Source organism: Salvia hispanica, chromosome 2 (genome assembly GCF_029641045.1).
Source record: "Salvia hispanica isolate PSC_SH4W2 chromosome 2, Shi_PSC_v1, whole genome shotgun sequence".
Taxonomy (NCBI): Eukaryota; Viridiplantae; Streptophyta; class Magnoliopsida; order Lamiales; family Lamiaceae; genus Salvia; species Salvia hispanica.
Window position 1 is genome coordinate 65,627,737 of NC_142693.1, and position 20,299 is coordinate 65,648,035.

General features: G+C 38.1%; 3 protein-coding genes across 5 annotated transcripts; 1 reads left to right on the forward strand and 2 right to left on the reverse strand.

Annotated features, from left to right (window-relative positions):
- Nucleotides 1-1,404: 1,404 nt before the first annotated feature.
- Nucleotides 1,405-5,148, reverse strand: LOC125201637 (uncharacterized protein At1g76660-like). 2 transcript variants are annotated; one of them, XM_048099827.2, is made up of 5 exons: nucleotides 4,912-5,148; nucleotides 4,712-4,798; nucleotides 4,114-4,293; nucleotides 2,225-3,350; nucleotides 1,405-1,875 (listed from the first exon to the last, which is right to left on the reverse strand). In XM_048099827.2, the coding sequence occupies exons 3-5, from the start codon at nucleotides 4,165-4,167 to the stop codon at nucleotides 1,691-1,693; spliced, it is 1,365 nt and encodes a 454-aa protein (XP_047955784.1). In that variant the 5' UTR covers nucleotides 4,168-4,293; nucleotides 4,712-4,798; nucleotides 4,912-5,148; the 3' UTR covers nucleotides 1,405-1,690. The 2 variants fall into 2 exon arrangements, with proteins under 2 accessions (XP_047955784.1, XP_047955783.1); XM_048099826.2 differs by lacking the exon at nucleotides 4,712-4,798.
- A 2,502-nt stretch (nucleotides 5,149-7,650) lies between these two features.
- LOC125201638 (uncharacterized) lies at nucleotides 7,651-8,935 on the forward strand. 2 transcript variants are annotated; one of them, XM_048099829.2, is made up of 4 exons: nucleotides 7,651-7,750; nucleotides 7,829-8,138; nucleotides 8,225-8,377; nucleotides 8,553-8,935. In XM_048099829.2, exons 1-4 carry the CDS (start codon nucleotides 7,700-7,702, stop codon nucleotides 8,855-8,857), a joined length of 819 nt encoding a protein of 272 aa, XP_047955786.1. In that variant the 5' UTR covers nucleotides 7,651-7,699; the 3' UTR covers nucleotides 8,858-8,935. The 2 variants fall into 2 exon arrangements, with proteins under 2 accessions (XP_047955786.1, XP_047955787.1); XM_048099830.2 differs by having other exon boundaries at nucleotides 8,228-8,377.
- A 115-nt stretch (nucleotides 8,936-9,050) lies between these two features.
- On the reverse strand, nucleotides 9,051-12,435 carry LOC125201636 (polyadenylate-binding protein 3). The gene is made up of 7 exons (XM_048099825.2): nucleotides 12,070-12,435; nucleotides 10,634-11,409; nucleotides 10,492-10,569; nucleotides 10,292-10,381; nucleotides 9,875-10,159; nucleotides 9,568-9,789; nucleotides 9,051-9,499 (listed from the first exon to the last, which is right to left on the reverse strand). The coding sequence occupies exons 1-7, from the start codon at nucleotides 12,311-12,313 to the stop codon at nucleotides 9,284-9,286; spliced, it is 1,911 nt and encodes a 636-aa protein (XP_047955782.1). The 5' UTR covers nucleotides 12,314-12,435; the 3' UTR covers nucleotides 9,051-9,283.
- Between the last annotated feature and the right edge of the window lie 7,864 nt (nucleotides 12,436-20,299).

A 20,299-nucleotide genomic window follows, 5' to 3' on the forward strand; every position in this document is an offset into this window, starting at 1 on the left:
AAATTATTATAAATAAAGGGTGCATTGTTGAATGAAGCAAGCAAAAGCAGAGATGAATCACATTAATGGTTTCGATTTCTTTGGAGAGCTTCCACGAGAAATCATCATAGATATACTCTCCAGACTTCCGTTCGGAACCATTATCCGGTCCAAGCTCGTCTCCAAGGCATGGCGTGATGCAATCAAGTCTCACGAGTTTGTCGAGGCTCATCATTCTACAAACACAAACACGACACTTTCTTTGTAGAGACTAGCTTAGGAGATTCAAAAGCATACAAATTGTTGGAAGGATATGGAAGCAGCGCCCGCACCACCACTACTATATGCCGCACGGGCACGTTGGCGGAGTATAATCCCCTCCTCCCATATAGCTCGTCGTTTAATGTTGCTTTTGTGCCCTCGTTTCGAAGTCTTTTCCATATGCAATCCGGTCACTCGTGAGTACGTCAGAGTTCCCCTCCCTCCGTCTCATAAGGTTCTCGATCCGATTGGTAGACTTGACCCCAAATATTGGCATATATGTTGTAGTTACGGAATCAGGGTGAGCAAAAAAGCAAGCAGTATAAACTAGTTTATATCTTCGGGTCTTACGGATGCTATGTATACACTCTAGGAACAGGACAATGGAGGGTGGGCCCGAGCCCACCCATAACCGAAGATTATTTCTCTGGTGGAGGAAATTGGGCAACCCTGGACGGGAAGCTTTACTGGGTAAAAGATATGGAGAATATTTGCTCATTCGATCTTGAAAGCGAGGTTTTTACCACTTTCTCGGCTCCACGTACCAGTCAATTTTTACCTATTCCTTACGGAATAAATCACTCGAGGAGAGTGTGTGTTTTGGAAGAGGGCCTGTGTGTATGTGATGCCGCAAGAGGATATTGGGATATTGATATGCTAATATGGATAATGAGGGGAGAAGGAGATTGGAGATTGCTATGTAGGATACCTAAGGATAAGCTTATGGGAGATATGCGTAGGTCTCTCCCAATCAAAGTGTTGGATAAGGGTAACAAAATCTTGATGGCATCCGAAGAAGGCTGTGGTGAACGATATTGCTACGACATTTACAACGCTTCAACCACTCGAATCAGCTATGTCGCTCTCGGCTCCCTCAATCAACAGTATACCTATGCATGCCCGTTCAATCCTACTTTCGTTCCACTCAAGACCTTGTTCCAACACCAAGATAAAGATATCATTCAATCCTTTTGATTTATCAATGTCTTAGTTAATTTCTAGCTGTTAGGGAAATTAGTGATTCATTTTCTTGTTAGATAGAATCGTAGTAGATGGACTAACTAATATTAAACTCGTTTGATCATCTAATCCTTCAAATACTATATATCATATTGTTTAGGTTTATCAATAGAGTGAGTATATAACATTAACAACAGCTAGAAATGCCCAAATAAAGATATTTTCATAGTTTAACATATACTAGTAATATTTACATACAAAAAAGTGCACATTGCATTCTTTCTCCAACTCAACTATATGCCAAAAGTTGTAGTCTCTACACTTGATGCAGAATTCTTGAATGTATTTATATATAACAGACACTCACACAAAAGGAAGGTTGGATCATCAGATGTTAACAAGCTAAGAAGCATAGATGATAGCAAGGGCTGCAAATACATACACAAGCGATTTTAGGGCGTTCGCAGCATCAGCCTCCGTGGCCTCAGCTTTACCTCCGGTTATGTTGTTCTCTCAGGCTTCGCCCTCTCCTGTACTCAATCTCCGCATCAGAATTGGACGAACCAAACGGATACTTCCGGCTGTTTCTAGGAGCCCCCATCTTCGAGTATATGTCTTCATCATCGCTTGGGATGTGGCTACTTGGCAACCCTTGCTGCTTTTGCGGGGCTTGATCTGAGAAAAGAAAGAAAAGATAGCAATTTTCTTGTCAACAAGGCATCATTAAGAGGTGGCGTTGGATCATTTTATACGATAAATTAGATTGACAATACGTATGATTGAGTATTTGTAGGATTAAGTAAATGTGTAACCATGGTTTAGTCTAAGTTATCTTTGTCTAACTATGCTAGTATGACCCAAGGTAGACACTCCCGAAAAAGAAAAGAGACGAGCAAATTCACACAACGAATCGACCATGCACGGTGTAATCGAACCTAGTCAGCATCCAATGAGGAAACATAGGCATGTATGACTTCATATAGACTGTGGCTAAGTGAAGATACAAAGAGGTAAGCATATTTACCTTCGGGGCTGTTGTACGAGCCGGGATGAGTCAATCCTGCATCTCCAAGCTGCAGAGCAGGAAAGCCTTCTTGCCTCTTGCCTGTCTCCGTCCCCTCTCTTGATGGTGCATTTAAGATGTTTCCTTCCCCGGGGGGTTTGTCGGGGGTTAGCGGCGTCATGCTGAAGGAGTCGTCCGACACGTTTGATATCTCAACATAATGTGCTGTGGTGACAATTTCATCAGCACTGAACCCGAAAGAAGCCCTATAAGCCTCCAGTTCCTCGGGATCAGGTTTGGAAACCTTCGCCTGCCTGTTTTGGTGCACGTTTCCTCCGTTCGAGTAAGCATCCGATTCTCGGGAGATACTTAGCCTACCACCGGATTGAGAAAGCGAGGACTGGTCAAGATAGAACTGCGCAAATGTCTCGGGACAGAAGAAATTGGAATCTTGCCGCGACTTTCCACCGCCATCAGCATCAAGCCCGATATACTGGCCCGGCCCGGATTTCGAATACCCAGGCTCTTTTGAAGGGGTCGAAGGACTCCACTGAGAGGGATACTCTTTCTCTGGCGTCATAGAAACCGGCGACCTGAGGGCACTTGCCGGGCTTCCTGGGTAGAGCGAATACGTAGCGTGCAGATCATTTGCAGCGAAATAACTGTGCCTATCAGCGCCTTTCATATTGGTGGAAGACGAGAGGAAATGGGCGTAAGGCACGTCGGGAGAAGACGGGGTGGTCAAATGCGCCAACTCCGGCGGAGGTGTATAAGGAGCTGTGGATGGCTCGGTTGTGAAAGTCGAGAACACGGGAGGGGATACCAGCTGCGTCTCGTGGGCATATGGGCCCGTGACGAACATAGTAGACGAAGGACCGCTGGGAGAGTTAGCAGACAAGAAACAGTTGGGAGACGGAGCTGTAGACGGGAGTGCAGAATTCGAGAAAGAAGCAGGTGAAGATGGCGGAGCATAAAGAGACTGGGGGATTCCGGTCGTCTGATTAGGCAGCCCAATGGCTTGGGGGCCGTTCGGCTGATTCGATACTTGGTTCCCTTCGGGCATTCTTGATGCGGGCACGATCCGTTTTCCGCCTTTGTTTTTACCAAAACAAGAAAGTCCAGTCCAACAACCTCCCCACCTCTTGCGCTGCAAATAAAGTGATACCATTAGCAACAATGTTCCATCAAATAAAGAGATGCTTTAAAAGGGAAACACAATCCTAATGAAAGAATCAAGCAAAGAATTTGGAAGAGGAGCCATAGAAAACAGGCGTTTTTCGAGGCATGGATTATGTAAACTTCTAATAATATGAAATGATATGGTCACATAATAATTATGTGAAAGTAAAGTAGAAGACTAGAAGTGATCAAGAATAAATAACTAAGTCATACTAATTGATAGATTGATGCATGTTCAAGAACTTATGGCCGTTTACATCACAAGAACTCGGATTTAAAAAAGATTAACTGATGGATTAGCAGTGAAATATACATCTATCATCGCAGTACAATGACAGTTGATATATCATACATCCGACTACTTAAGCCACAGCTGCACAGAGTCACGCGGCATAAGTTAAAACGACTATCTCTAAAACCGTGCACCATATTAATATCACTTACCAAATCAGGATGCCAATCAAACCTGAGAAAATATTTTCTTCTTTTTTGTATCTTTATGAGTTTAATATCTCAAACAAGTTAACGATTAGGCCATTGGCAGTTCTACAGTATCTAACGCAACACCATATCAACGTCCCAAATACTAAAATGGATAAAAGCATATATGACACTCCACCAAGCTCAAGATCACTAAAGCATCGAAGCAAGACAGTCGTAAATTCCACCCCAGGCATGCAATCAATCACAGGCGGAGACGATAAAAGCTTAGGGTTCATAATGCAATATACCCGGGAAGCCGGTGCTTGCTGTGGCTGCAGAAACCTAATCTGCTCTGACGCCATGGCCAAGTTGGGTTCGAAGGCACAACACAACCAAAATCTTTCGTCTTAACTCCTAATAATGGGAATAGAATCCACCCAACTCACAAATTGTTGAGGACACTTTGCAACTCTTTTAATATCTCCGCTCTGTTATTCAAAACACAAGAAACCAATATTACATATGAAGAATGCACTAAACAAGCATACTTATTTTCAAGAAAACCAATGCTAGTAAGATAGCCTCTATAAATGTTACCTAATATAAAGAATTGGCCAACAAAGACAGTTCTAAAGAATCATTTTTTTTTTTACTTTTTTTAAAAAATTTACTTTACACCTTGAACTCCCACAATAGAAGCTCACATACTTCCAATTCTAACCCATCCAGATATTGGAACTTGTCATTGAGTTTTTGTCAGTTGTAACAACAAATAATTCCATTCCAATTTTGGACCCAAATATATGCATAATTTTTTTGTTTCAAATATGCTGAAAGCGACCCCACTAGAAATTAAAAGGAATAAAATTGTTGTTGCCACTACTGAGGTTGACAATATTCACCAACCTCCCAACAAATTCTCCACAGCATCACATCATTATCCAAACAGCACCAACAAGAACACACACACTGAGTAAAACTCCAAGCTTCAAACTTGCAACAGAAAATAGTAAAATGAAAGAAACCCATTACAATCAACACGAAAATAGCAAGGCCCATCAAATTAAAACTACCAAATTGGAAATATCAGAGACGAATTTCAGTACCTGAGCTAAAAGAAAATGCTCACATTTCCATTGTTGAGATCTGCGGAAGCTCACTGATGAATTAATCAGCTAATGAAGGAAATTCTGTGTGTGTGTATGTGAAGAAGGTATGTGTGAAAGGCAAAAGGAAAAGCAATGGCTAGATCTAATCTGCAATCTGATTTCTTTCTTTTTCTCTTTCTTTTTGTTCTTTTTGATGAATTGTCTTAGTGTTTGGGAAAACTGCTTTGCTTTTACTTTTCTTTTTGTAAGAACAAAAATTAAAGTGAAAAAAAGGTAAAGACAAAGGGATGGATGACATAACGGCGTTACTGAATCTCTACCTTTTTCTACGTTGGTGGGATAATGAGTGACGTGGCAGTTCATGATTGGCTGGTTTTGTCTGTGGAGAATCATCTAGTACATGTTTTTTAGCCTTTTCTTTTTACTCGTGGATTATTTTTTATTTTTTTTGGATGATTCATCGTGAAACATTTTCATTTCGGTACGAGATATTTTGAGTATAAGAAATACTCCGACATTCAAATGAGATGACGCATAAAAGAAATCGAGTCACTATAAATGAGACGAAGGAGTATATCTGATATGCACATGTCAATATTTTTTGGCAAAATACATTCTTAGGTCCTTATACTTTAGTCAAAGTGTTCATTAAGTCCTTGTACAATTTTTTCGCTTTAATAGGTCCTTATACTTTTTACAATATTTTTATCAAGTCCGCGTACAATTTTTCGCTTTAGTAGGTTCTTATACTTTTATCATAACTTTCATTAGGTCCTTGTACAATTTTTTATTTTAGGGACTTTTTTACATTTATCTTGGATAATAATCTAAATTTAATTAAACTTAATGAACTTTTTTAATATTCCATTATTTAACTTAGCATAGTCTATAAAGATAATATCATCTTGTTATCCAATAATCTCTATAAGTTGTAGAGAATAATAAAAAGATTAACCGTGATGATTGAAGATTAAAATCGAAGTTTTTTTTAGAATAACTATCTGAATTTTCAATTGATTATTTATATTTACATTGAAAGATACATTTTCCTAAATATTTATAATTATAAGATAAGTTAAATAATAAAATTAAAAGGTTTATTAAATTTAATTAAATATAAATTATTATCTAAGAAAAAAGTAAAAGAATATCTTAAAAAAAAATTATATAAGGACCTAATAAAAGTTATTATCAAAGTATAAGGACCTACTAAAACGAAAAAATTGTACGAGGATGTGATGAAATTTATGAGAAATGTATAAGGACCTATTAAAATGAAAAAATTGTACGAGGATCTAATGAACATTTTAATTAAAGTATAAGGACCTAAGAATGTGTTTTGCCATATTTTTTTCTTAGCATGCATACAACAAATCTTAAATGCTCAAATATGGCATACAAAACACCACAATAAATGTATGTTATGCAATGCCAAAAAAGGGAGTACAAAGTCTTTATTAGAGTGATATTAGATTGAGCATGGCAGTTCACAAAAGACATCAAAATTAATTGAAGTCGTGTGATATCTTTACACTATTGAACATCGAAAGTTGACAATGAATATCTGAATAAGTCAAGTATTCCCTCCGTCTCACTTAAAATGAAACATTTGGGAATCGGCACGGGATTTTATGCAGTGTTGTTGTGTGAGTTAATGAAAAGAGAGTAAAGTAAGAGAGATGAAAAAGTAGAGATAGAGTTGTTTCCATTTTAGGAAACGTTTCATTTTTAATGGGACAACCAAAAAAGGAAAACGTTTCATATTTAATGGGACAGAGGGAGTATATGATATCTCTACCGTACTGAAACACTTGATAGTAGATATCCGAAATAAATAGAAGTTTATATAATGCCGGATAGGGGAGTGATCAATTGCTAACTCATCATTTAATTGCTAACTACAACTAATTCAAGGCCACATGATTTTAAAAACGTGTGGTCTACAATTTGCCACGTGTAATTTGCGTTTTTATTAATTAAATCGAAAAAAATTTAAAAAAAACGTCAAATTAGGGTTTTGGATGAAAATGTCAATATAGTGTTTCGAAAATATCAACACAATGCTTTGAAAATGTCACTATAGTGTTTCGAAAATATCAACACAATGCTTTCGAAAAATACGAAAATTCTAATTTTTTTTTTCAAATTTTGACGTCGGAACATATGCATGTAGTATATCGTTGGAATCCTTATAAAATTATCTTTAATTTGATATATGTTATATGAATTTAAAGTTTTGGAATTTCATTTAAAAGTTAATTATAACTAACTTGACATTAATACCCCTATTGATTTTTATTGGAATTTCTATAGCCTTATTGACGTTTTTTGTTGATCGTATTGACATTTTGTGATTAATGATCTAGGCCTTTAATTTGAATATCTAATGGCTATTATTGAGTTGTAGTTAGCAATTAAGGATTGAGTTAACAATATAAGACTCCCCGTGCCGGATATCTTTACAACATCGAAATAGCCCTTGAATCTTGATATTAGATATCGAAATAAATTGAACTTGTAATCAATATTCATCTCTAAAATTAGTTAACAATGGTCACGCAGCTCATGTGGGCTTGGACCATAGGAGTATGATTTATACTTGCTGGCCCATTTAGGCCCATTCATTTAAGGCTGAGGCCCACAGTAAATTCAGAACGAGGCCCAAACCAAATTCAAAGGGATACGCAAAAGAAGCGCGCATTTTCAAATTGAATTTTCCCGCCAAATTGCGCATCTCTTCTCTCTTTCTCACTTTCACACGCTCAAGCAATCGCCGGATGCGAAAATGCCGATCTCTTTCATCGCCGTCCAGTGTTTCGAGTGCTCCACCATGCAGGCAATCTCTCCCTCTCTCTCTCTCTCTATCTATCTGTTGTTGTGTGTGAAGATGAATATTAGAGAAATTTCAAAGCAGGTGAAGCAGCAGAAGAAGAGCAGCAACAAATGGATCTGCGTGGTGTGCAATCAGAAGCAATCCGTTCAGAAGGTGTTCGCGCAGTCGTTCATGGCGAAGGATGTGCGAAAAGTCGTCCAGAATTTCAACATGTCTCGCCAAATTGCCGATCAGCAGCATCCGATCTCCGGCGAAGAGCCTCAGATCACCGGAGACTCTCCAAAAAAGGAAGAACAGAAGAGGAAAAGGAGCGATTGGACGGAGTACATCGACAACGACGATCAGGAGGAATGCTCTGCGAAATTCGAGCTAGGGGTGAATTCTGCACAAGGTGTTCGATGAAATGGTTACAAGAGCAATCGCTCGATCTGTGATTTTGCTGTTTTTTTGTTTGTGTTTTTTGATGTTTGAATTTAGCAGGGGATGGTGGAATCGAGCCATTGGTTGTGACGGAGATGCCGAAAGCGACGTTCTCGAAGCCTAAAGTGAGGAACTACTCTTGCAGAGGGGAAAAGCTTTTGAGACCTTCGTTTCCAAACAGAAGAGATGGCAAACTGCAGCAAAATGAAGGTAAATTTAGTTAAATTCTTCGCCGTTATGAATTTTGAGATGGAAATGTTAGTTATTCTCGTTATCATCTAATGATATGCAACGGAAATAAAGAATACTATCCATTAGATGGATTTTTGCTCTATAAAACTGCAGTTTTGAGTTAGACTTTTGAGCAATTGATGTTTTTGTGCAGATTTGGGAAGAAATTCCAATGTGGTAAATGCTAAAGAAAAGGGTTTGGATTTGAAATGGAACAGTTTCATGGCACAAATTCGAGAAAAACGCGATTTAGTTGGGGGAGAGAAACCAGAGAAACGCGATTCAGCAGGCAAGAACACGGTTTCAAAGTGGAGTAGCTACATAACTGCAGAGGACGAGGACGAGGATCATCAAACCTCGAAGAGTATTGAGAAGAGAAAAGATGGTGAAGATCATTTCCAACAGTTGTGGATGAACGATGAGAGATTAGAGGAAGATATCCACCCTGATTTCCTCTGAAAATTCATCAACATTCAACATTTTAAACATCCTGTTTGCTTATATCTGCTTATTTTAAACCGTTTTTGGAGTTCAAAATATGCTGTGAGCCTTGCCCGGAACCGATACGAAACAGGTAGGGAATTATGTGATGGTTGAGTGAATGATGCCACGGACGAGATGAAATCTCGAAATAGTATAAATCAATAAACTATTTCAAGAACGAACATTTTGCTATAAGTAATCGAAATGGCGTATGCAAGCATAAACTTGACCCAAAACACATGAACTAGTTTGAACTAGTTTTGATCATAGATGAAAGGGAAATTAATATATCTATCTAGACAGGGACTAAGGCTAGGTAAGCAGCATAAAAAAAGAATTTTGAGTTTAGAATAAATAAAGACCTTAGCAAAGGCAAAAAAATGGGTGGTTTGCTTATTGGTTTTAAGACAAGGATCCAAGTTGATCGCTGATGTCGGACCCGCTCGATGCCAAACGGAGCACGTTCATCGCCTCGACGACTTTCTTCTTGAGGGCGTCCGGTGACTCTATCAGGTGAAGCACCTCAGTTTGGTCCATCTCCAGCAGCATGCCAGTGACTTTTCCCGCGTGGTTGCGCTCAAGACGCTCGACCAGAGGGTAGAGTTGTTCGCCGAGCATCTGCAGTGTTTGAATCTATGAGATGAAAAGGGTAAAGAGAGGAGATGGTGCGATGGAAATGGACTAACCATGCGCTGATTTTCCGGTGATGCAGACGCCAAGGCTGAGGCGAGGGTTGGTCGAGGCAATGGTAGTGATATCGGGACGTCTAGAGAAGCTCCCGATGTTGGAGATGATGCATCGAGAGGTAGTGGCATCATTGGTCCCATTAGGCCTTGTGGAACCATGGAGGGGTTGACGCCGTTTCGCGCATTCGGCATGTATCTGTTGAAACCTTGATTTCCGTACACCTGCACACAAACGCGCGCACACATCACATTAGTACAGATATACGAACGAGCCATCATTGAAGAGACACGTGATGGACGAAGAAACCTGTTGCTGAGGCTGTGGAGAATTTGCACCTCTCCTAGGATCCGGGCGGGGACCGGGCTGAGTTTGCTGCTGAAGTTGGAATGGCAAGACGAAATTTGATGGGACTCCCGGCTGTAGAGCGGGCATGTGCTGCTGCTGAAATCCATACCCGGGCGTCTGAGGGATGAGCCCGGGACCAACTTGACCGAAGTAAACTTGCTGATGAGCAAGCCTCGGTGAGGTGGAGTGGAACCCCGGCATAAGTGGAGACATGCTGCCAGAGGATCGCGTCTGAGCAAAATGTGCCTGAACAATCGTAATGAAAAACGTCGTGCAAATTTCAAACTCACTTCTACATACGGACAAATGATCTTGCAACGAGACTATCATACACGAAAAGTATGCATACTATGCAAAGGTAGTGATTAGTGAATTTACCTGCAACCAAGCTTTCCTTTCATCTTTTCTTTGAGCCACTGCAACATATAAAGGTTTCCTCCCAATAATCTTCCCATTCATTTCATTCAACTGCAATTGAATGAAGAGCTCTTAACAACTCAAGAAAAAATAAACTGAAATGTAATGAACTCCAATAAAAGCTTTAAATCTAAAAACACAAGATTGAAGAATGGCCTTACAGCTTTGGTCGCTTCTTCAGGACTCGCGAATGCCACAAAACCCGAGCCCTTGCTCAGTCCATTCAAATCACGCACGAGCTAACACAGAGGCAGAAAACATATCAGCAACATTTGAAACAATAATATCAAATCTAAAAAGTACCTTGCTTGATGTAATGTTTCCAAACTCTGAAAATAGTTCCTTCAGCCTCTCTTCATTCACACTATCATCAAGATTCTTCAAATAAAGGTTAGCACCCTTTAATTTCTCGAACCGACTATTCCTCTCCTGCTCGAACTGAGACTTGAGTTCCGCCTCTCTTTCCGCCTTCTTCTCAGCCCTTGCAACATACAACACCTTATCATCCGATGAGGATCCGTTCAGATTCTCAACTGCAGCAGCTGCAGAGTCAGGGCTCTCGAAATTCACGAAGCCAAAGCATTTCGACTTCCCATTGCCATCTCTCATGATCACCGCGCTAGTGATCCCTCCAAACTTTTCGAACATTTTCCTAAGGCTCTCATCCGTGGCACTCTCGGGCAGGTTTTTCACGTAAACGTTCGTGAATTTGGGCGATCCTTTCCCCCGGTTTCTCTCCTGTCGACGCACAAAAATCCCCACGTAGACTTTCTTGTCGTTTATCAGCATGCCATTCAGCCTTTGGATGGCGTTTTGCGCGGCTTCCTCCTTGTCGAACTGCACGAAGCCATAGCCCCTCGAGTTCTCGTTGTGGTCGACCGCGATCTTGCAAGAGAGCACGGTTCCGAAGGCAGAGAAGGTCTCGAAGAGCGCCTTTGTGTCGATTGCTTGATCCAAATTCTTGATGAAGAGATTAGCATATCCACTCTTCCGGAGGCTAGGATCTCTGTGAGAGTACATGATCCGGATTGGCTTTCCATTGACATGAGTGAAATTCAAAGCATCCTTTGCATTAGAAGCTGCACATTGTCACAATTTTAAGCCATCAAACATAAAACATTTCATTCAGGATATTTTATCTAAGCTAAATGAGAATCATAAGGAAATACGAATTGGAAAATTGTACGCACACAATTCGGGGTAAATACATAATTCACACAAAATGTTTCACATTTGTTTCAGATTAGTACAAAAAGTTTGAAGTGTACATATATCCAATAAAAGTTTATTCGTGATTCAATTTAGTACATTCCGTTTTTTTGTTTAAACGACTCTAACTTTGTACTTATGTGGCACACCAACCATAAAACGATGAAATTTTTTGAACCAATGTAAAACAGTGATAATACTTTTTCTACTAACATAAAACAATTATGAAATATTTTGTAAAGAGTTAACGTCGTTTAAACAAAAATTGTTTATACAGGAATATACTAAATTAAACACGAATGAAATTTTTTGAATGATTTATGTAAACTTCAAACTTTGTGTACTAATATGAAACAAATGTAAAACATTTTGTATGAGTTATATATTTACGCCCATACAATTCAGATTGGGGATCCGAATAATCAAATCACACCATCATCACTATTAATTCAATCATATTCCAAAAAAAAAAACGTGGAGGAATGAATCGGAGATGCATGCTAATGAAAAACAGAATGAATTGCGATCACCGTCGATCGGAGAATTGAAATTGACGTAGGCATATCCGAGCGACGATCGGCGCGTGACATCTCTGCAAATCCTGACGGAGGCGACGGGCGCCACGTGGCTGAACAGATCGTAGAGCTTGCTCTCGTCCACCGCGGCGTCCAGATCGCCGACGTAGAGCGACGAGTTAGGGAAAACAGCGCCCGGCACGGCCACCGCCGGAGCTGCCGCCATCAACGCCGGTGGCGGAATCGCCGTCGCCGCCATGCCGAAAGCCTAACTCTTAATCTAGGATTGCGATCGACAGCTGGTAACGGTGTAGGAATCACATGTGATCTAGAATTCCGATCGATTCGAATAACAAGCCTCTCATCTTTCTCTCTCTAGAAATTCCAAAATTTGAAGGCGAAGGAAGAACGTTGTGGTTGGTGTTTTATACGGTTGAGTTGCAACTAACTGATTCAAACAAGAGGCTGGGGAGTGATGACATGGCATTCTGTTATGTGATTTGTTTTTCTATTGATATAGTCAAAATATGATTATTACTCATTTTACACTAGATTTTTTTTGAATAAATTGGGTTAATCATTTTTTCATAATATTTTCAGTTTTAAAACTCTTATCAAATCTATTAATCAGATAAATCAGTTTCTAGTATAACATTGATGATATTAAATGAAATGTGGCATGATATGTCAAAAACAAAATTGAAGAAGATAGATTTGATAAAAGATTGGATATAAAATTGATAGTGTTTTACAAAGATTAGAGTAGATTTGAAAATAGGGAAATTGGCCCGTGTATGATGGAACTTTAAAAAAAATTGGGCTTTTTTTCACGAATTTTAAAATTGGTAATAATATCAAGAACTTTATCCTGGTTTATTATTTTCCACCAACATAAAAAATTCCGTATATATTAATGGATTGAAGAATAATTTTGGAGGGTGTACTTCAAGAAAAACTATTCTCAAATATTGAAGAACTTAGAACTCTCAAAGTTGTCTAGAAATTAGGAAAAGTATCAGTATCATGATATTATTTTCCATAACTTTTTCAACAGTGGAAATAACAAATTTGAGTAAAGTTCATGATATTATTTGTTAATTTTAAAGTTTGTGGAAAAAATTCAACTTTTTAAAAATTTTATGATATTACGGACTAATATCCCTTGAAAATATTGTAAAAGATCACAAATCCCTCTAGCTAGCAAGCAATAAATTCCTTAACACTAACAAATAAGACAAAATTTGGGTAACATTTTACATGTGTCCCTTATGAGTAATAGCCACATTACTACTCATATAATTTTTTAAAAATATACATAAATCAATAATTCTAACAATAGCCAAAATCTATTTAATTATTCTATCTTAAAAGGAGTAAATGAACTCTTTGTGTTCAAGCAAAGTTTTAAGCGAAACAAAGGATGGCTTGAAATGGCATGCAATGCTATCTTGATTGAAAGAGCCAAAACCATGGCAAACTCGAGTAGTTTTGGTGGTGTTGTCGTAGCAATATCGTTCTTCTCTAGCCTCCATCAAGATCATGTCATTACCCAACGCTTTGATTGGAAGAGACCTCTTCATATCTCTCACAACCATATTCTTAGGTATCACAAATTGCACACTCCAATCCCCTTCTCCCCTCATTATCCACATTCTTATCCCATCCTGATTACAATCACACACACACAAACAATCCTCCAAAACACATAGTCTCCGAAAGCCATTGGAACGAGGCGGAGCTGGGAAACTGGTGAAAACCTCGCTTTCAAGATCGAACGAGCAAACTCTCTCGCAATGTTGTAGCCAGTGAAGCTTCCCGCTCACGGATGCACAATTTTGTTTACCTATGATTATGGGTGGGCTCTGGCCCACCCTCCAGTGTCCTGTCCCTAGAGTGTGTACCTGACATTTTTGGCCTTGGATTATCCAAACTAGTTTAAATTGCTTGCTTTTCTTGCTCAATCCGAATCCATAGTTAATGTCGTAGCGCTCCACCTGACGTCTATGGGTGACCGGATACCTAACATTCGCAAATGTACACTGATGAGTTCAAACAAATAAAACAACGGATATTGGTCCATAAAACCTTAAACTTTGGTGAAATTATGGTATTTCTCGTGAACTTTATTATTTTGTCTAAAATATCACAATCTTTACACCACATGTCAATCACCATACTCGATTAACGTATGTTACTTTTTTTATCCTTTTTGGCACAAATAAATCAAACATGGCTTTCTACGTGGCTTTTTATATTACGTAGCACAAACTTAAAAAGTAATTTAAAATACCATATACGTTTCATGGTTGCCCATATAAAATAAGTTTTTGCCGAAAATATCATATTGGGTCAGTCTGGTAAATAACAAACAAAATGTATTGTTTGTGATATTTTAGACCAATTTTAAAGTTCATGGTAAATAACAAAATTTATCCAAAGTTTATAGTTTTAGAAACCAATATCCCATAAAATAACGCCAGCGTGTGGAACGGGGGCAACGGGACGGGGGTGGCGGTGGTGGTGGTGGTGGTTCCGTTTTTCATCAAATCCACGATTTTGAACGAGTGTGAGCCGGTGTGGTTTACGAGGACGTGGCCGTGCTCGGGGTCGTGGACGACGTTGCGCGACAATTCCACGCATACGAAGACAGTGTCGTGTTCGTGTTCGTGTTTGGAATGATGGAGCCCGGGGAAGTCCCGGGATTCGACAGCGTCACGGAATGCCTTGGACGCAAGCTTGGATCGGATGATGCTACCGTAGGGAAGTCTGGAGATTATATTTATAGTGATTTCTTGTGGAAGATTTTCAAACACATTGAAACCATTGTTGCGTTTCATCTTTGATTGCTTCTTTCAACAATAAGCCTTAACTTATTAATAATTCAAGTAACTATATATCCGATTTTAAATTTGAGATGTAATATATATAATAATATACCTTATTCTAATTAGGAAACTATATAAATATATACCTATAGAATCTAATTTGGAGTTGATCTAATTTACTTGTTTAGAAAATCATATTTCCATTTTACGATCGTGCATCGAGAGTGATTAGTCATTATGTTTATTTTGTTTTCAATCTATATTCCCTTATTTTAAATTGGATTGAGATAAATTGATTACAATAAAAATGATCAATCCTTAGAATTATTGAAATCAAATTTAACTCACTCAAAACAGTTTAATTAAATCAATCTTCTCGTCCAAGAAAAGAACATATTTATACCTTGTGTATATGAAACTCGTCATCCAACAAACTTACGTATTTCTCTCTCGAATGTATGGGATTAAAAAGATGAACTATTTTGGAATCTACTTTTTATAATATTTCAACTTTGTCATCCAGAATTAAAGAGCATTGTTAATTAAGGGTCCAATATATATAAAAATATCAAAAGTATTTGCATTAAAGTAAATCAAGAAGTTAGTGACAGAAATATGACAGAATTCATACGTGAACAAATTCGGAGTTTGTCTTCTTTACTTGAATAGAATTTTTATTACTATGTTATTAGTTTCCTTGTGAAATTACTAATTGCTTTTTTTAGTCCATTTCCTAAAATTAGAAACTCATATTTTGAGAATTTTTTTCTTTCAAATAAAGTGGAACATATTTTCCATTAACACATTTTTTTCTCTCTCTTCTACTTTACCAATTTTACATTAATTCATATTGTTTCAAATATTTCTATTTTTAAGAAACGGAACGAGTATTAATTTACTTGTGGGGTGGGCAATAAGCCAGCCTTCCGCGCTTCACACTATGCGCACAGTACTTACCGGTCAATCCGACTACCCACTCAGACAAGGCATGGTGGAGAGAGTATTAATTTACTTGTGGGTGGGGTGGAGAGAAAAAAAACATTAGTCATGAAAATTAACATATAAGTATATTCATTATTTTAAAATATGAAACTTTCGTGAAAACTTTCGTTTAAATTTATGATCCTAGTATAGTATAATATGTAATTATGTAATTATTCACCACAACTTTTTTACCCCAGTTAATTAATTTCACTTCTATTTTTATTTATGAGATCTCTGAATACATGAAATAGTATTACAATGGAAATTAAGTAATGAAGTGCTGATAGACAATAAGGCAAATAAGGAGTGAATCTAGACTAGTGTATAAATTCCCCAAAGATACAAAATAGACGAAAAACTTAAAAGGAGTGAATGATCTCTTGGTGTTGGAACAAGGTTTTGAGTGATACAAAGATGGGCTTGTAAAGGTATGCAATGGTTTCTTCATTGAAAAAGCCAAAATCATGGCTAATTTGATTAGTTGTGGTGTTGGGATCCTTCAAGATTATGTCACCCAACAATATTATGTCACCCAACACTTTGAATATGGGAGACATACCTCTCTCATCCTTATCCTTAGGTATCATAAATTCCAGACTCCATTCTCCTTCTTCTCCACTCATCATCCATATTAGGATATTGTCTTCATCATCATAATCACATACACACAAACAATCCTCCAAAACACATAGTCTCCTCTTGTAACAATGCTTTAGATATTGAGGCGGAGCCGCGAATCTTGTAAAAACCTCTGTTTCTAGATCGAAGGAACGAACTTTCTTACAATCATGCAGCCAGTAAAGCTTCCCGCCCGCGGATGCACATTTGTTTTGACCACGGATTTTGGGTGGGCTCGGGCCCACCCTCCATTGTCCTGTCCCTAGAGTGTATACTAGACATTCGTGATGACGGAAGATCCAAACTATTTTATATTGCTTGGTTTCTCTGCTCACCCCGAATCCGTAATTAACATCTCCACACTCCACCGGAGGAACGGAGGAACGGGGACGTGCATGGATTTACCGGTGGTCGGATCGATGGCAATCATGGATAGAGGACTAATATACCCCGGAGGAGGCGGAGGGATGGCGACTCTCACGTACTCACGAGTGACTGGATTGCATATGGAAAGGCTTTGCGATTGCGGGCTAAACAGCAAGATTAGGCCGTTCACCGGGGAGCTATGTTTGAGGGGCTTATACTCTGACAACGTGTGCCCGGGGCACATGGTGGTGGTGGTGGTAGTGGTGGTGGTTTCATCCTCTTCTATTTCAAGGATTTTGTATGATGACTTTCCACCTAAAAAGAAAGTGTCGTATTTGTGTTCGTAGAGCTTTGCATCGGTGGTGTATACGAAGAAAGTGTCGTGTTTGTGTTTGTGTTCGTGTTTAGAGAGATGGGAGTCTGCGAACTCCCGGGACTTGACCACATCGCGGCATGCCTTGGACGCAAGCTTGGAACGGAGAATGCTACCGATCGGAAGTCTGGAGATTATATCTATGATAATTTCTTGTGGTAGCTCTCCAAAGAAATCGAAACCATTAGTGTGATTCATCTCTATGTTTGCTTGCTTCATTCAACAATGCACCCTTTATTTATAATATTACCATTTATTTATTCCATCTAACTAGAAAAAGGAAAAAATATAGAGATATGGAAATCGAAATTTGGAGTTGATCTCCTTTACTTGATTAGAAAATTCATTAGTCATGGAAATTAACATATACCGTATATTCGTTATTTTAAAATAAGAAACCTTTCCTATAAATTTATGATCATAGGAAAATATATGTAAATTATGCATTGACCGCAACTTTTTTACCCTTATTAATTAGTTTCACTACATTTTATTTTAGGAGAACTATGAATATATGTAATATAGTATTACAAACGGAAATTAAAACATAAAGTGTTGATAATAAGTCCATTTCCTCGCATATAGTGATAGAGATTCTATGTTTTATATATGTGAAAGAAGAAGTTTTACTTTGGTCAAACACTAATCTCAAAAAAATCCACTTTTTATGGATTTCTAAACAAAATTTGCACAATGTCCTTGTTGGGTATTTATTTTTCATCTCCAATAAATGCAATTTGATCTAACTAGGGAAAGGGAAATCTTCTTTACTTGATTAGAATATTGTTATGTTATTAGTATCCTTGTATGAATATATTAGATTGCTTGTGGAGTGGACAAAAAATTCATTAGTCATGGAAATTAAATTTATATCCTAATATTGTACGTATGTGTAAATTACTATATGTAATACTACTATTATTCACCGCAACTTTTTTACCCTTATTAATAAATTTCACTACATTTTATTTTTAGGAGAGTTACTAGTATTACAACTGGAGATTAAAATATAAAGTGTCGATTATAAAGTGATGATCCAAATAAAAGAAAACAGTATTTTAAATTTCAAAATCATAACAAAGGCATCATGCATGACCATTCATATAGGGAAGAAATCGAGAGATATATTTGTGCACCATATATACTGGTAGTAGTTAGTTTTTTTTACCATCAATTAATTAATGTGGCTATGAAAGTTGCGGTGAAGCATAAAATATGTATACCATAAAATAATGAATATATTGGGTGGAGTGTAATTCCATTTCGTTTTATAGAGTTCTTGGAAAGAAGACGTTTGATTTTTGTTGAGTTTTAGTGTAGTATTTCTAAGTAAACTTGTAATAGTTTATATCTCAATTATGATGGTTACTTCATGTGATAGATTAGATTCGATTGATAAACCTAAACCATATGATTTAATTAATATTTGAATGAATAGATGTTCAAAGAGTTCAACATTGAATCTGTATAGATTTATACAATGAGCTAAGCAATCACACCTATTCATTAATCTGGCTCCAAGTAAAACCACAGAATTATTGCCTGTAGTTAATGGGTATACCTCTTTCATTTCATTACAAATATGCATTTCGAAGTTCATTTGTAGATTTTGAAGTTAAAAAAAAAACATGATTAAATAGTATTGCCTCATAAATTCCATCTAACAAGAGAATGAATCACTAATTTTCCCTAACACCTAGAAATTAAAATCAAAAGGAGTAAATGATATCTTTGTCTTGGTGTTGGAACAAGGTCTTGAGTGGAACAAAAGTAGGATTGAAAGGGCATGCATAGGTATATTGTTGATTGAGGGAGCCAAGAGCGAGATAGCCGATTTGAGTGGTTGAAGCGTTGTTAGTGTCGTACCAATATCGTTTACCACAGCCATCTTCGGATGCCATCAAGATTGTGTTACCCTTACCCAATACTTTGATTGGGAGAGACATAAGCATATCTACCCTAATCTTATCCTGAGGTATCCTACATAACAATCTCCAATCCCCTTCTCCCCTCATTATCCATATTAGCATATCCACACTATATTGTGAGGATTTTGCAACATCACATACACACAGGCCCTCTTCCAAAACACACACTCTCCTCGAGATATAAACTATTTGATTGGGACAAAGCGGGGCCGAGAAATTGGTAAAAACCTCGCTTTCAAGATCGAATGAGCAAATATTCTCATTATCTTCTATCCAGTAAAGCTTCCCGTCCAAGGATGCCCAATTTCCTCCACCAAAGAAAAAAACATTGATTATGGGTGGGCTCGGGCCCACCCTCCATTGTCCTGTTCCTAGAGTGTATATGTAGCATCCGTAAGACCCGTCCATATAAACTAGTTTATATTGCTTGCTTTTATTGCTCACCCCGATTCCGTAACTTAAACATCTATGAAATTTAGGGAGGTGCATATCGAAAAGATGATCGAGAATCTTATGAGACGGAGGCGGGGGAATTCTCACGTACTCACGAGTGACCGGATTGCATATCAAAAGGACTTCCGAACGAGGGCCCAAAAGCAACATTAAACCCATGACCGACGAGCTATATGGGAGGATGGGTTTATACTTTGCCAACGTGCCCGTGCGGGATATAGTGGTGGTGGTGGGGGTGCTGCTTCCGTATCCTTCTAACAATTTGTATGCTTTTGGACCTCCAAAGCTATTCCGCACAAAAAAAGTGTCGTGTTTGTGTTTGTGTCCGTGTTTAGAAAGGTAGGTCTCGGCAAAGTCGTGAGACTTGATTACGTCACGCCATGCCTTGGAGACGAGCTTGGACCGGATAATGGTTCCGATCGGGAAGTCCGGAGATTATATCTATGGTGATTTCTCGTGGAAGCTCTCCAAAGAAATCGAAACCATTAATGTGATTCATCTCTCTTTTTGGTTGCTTCATTCAACAAGGCACCCTTAATTATAATAAGAGTAAAGGCCAAATGTGGTCCCTAACATATGGCCGTTTTATCAATTTGGTCCTTAACATTATCTTTTTTATTATTTGGTCCCTCACAAATAAACTCGGACCCGAATCGGTGCTCACTTAACAGAACCGTCAAAAAATAGACGGTGATTGC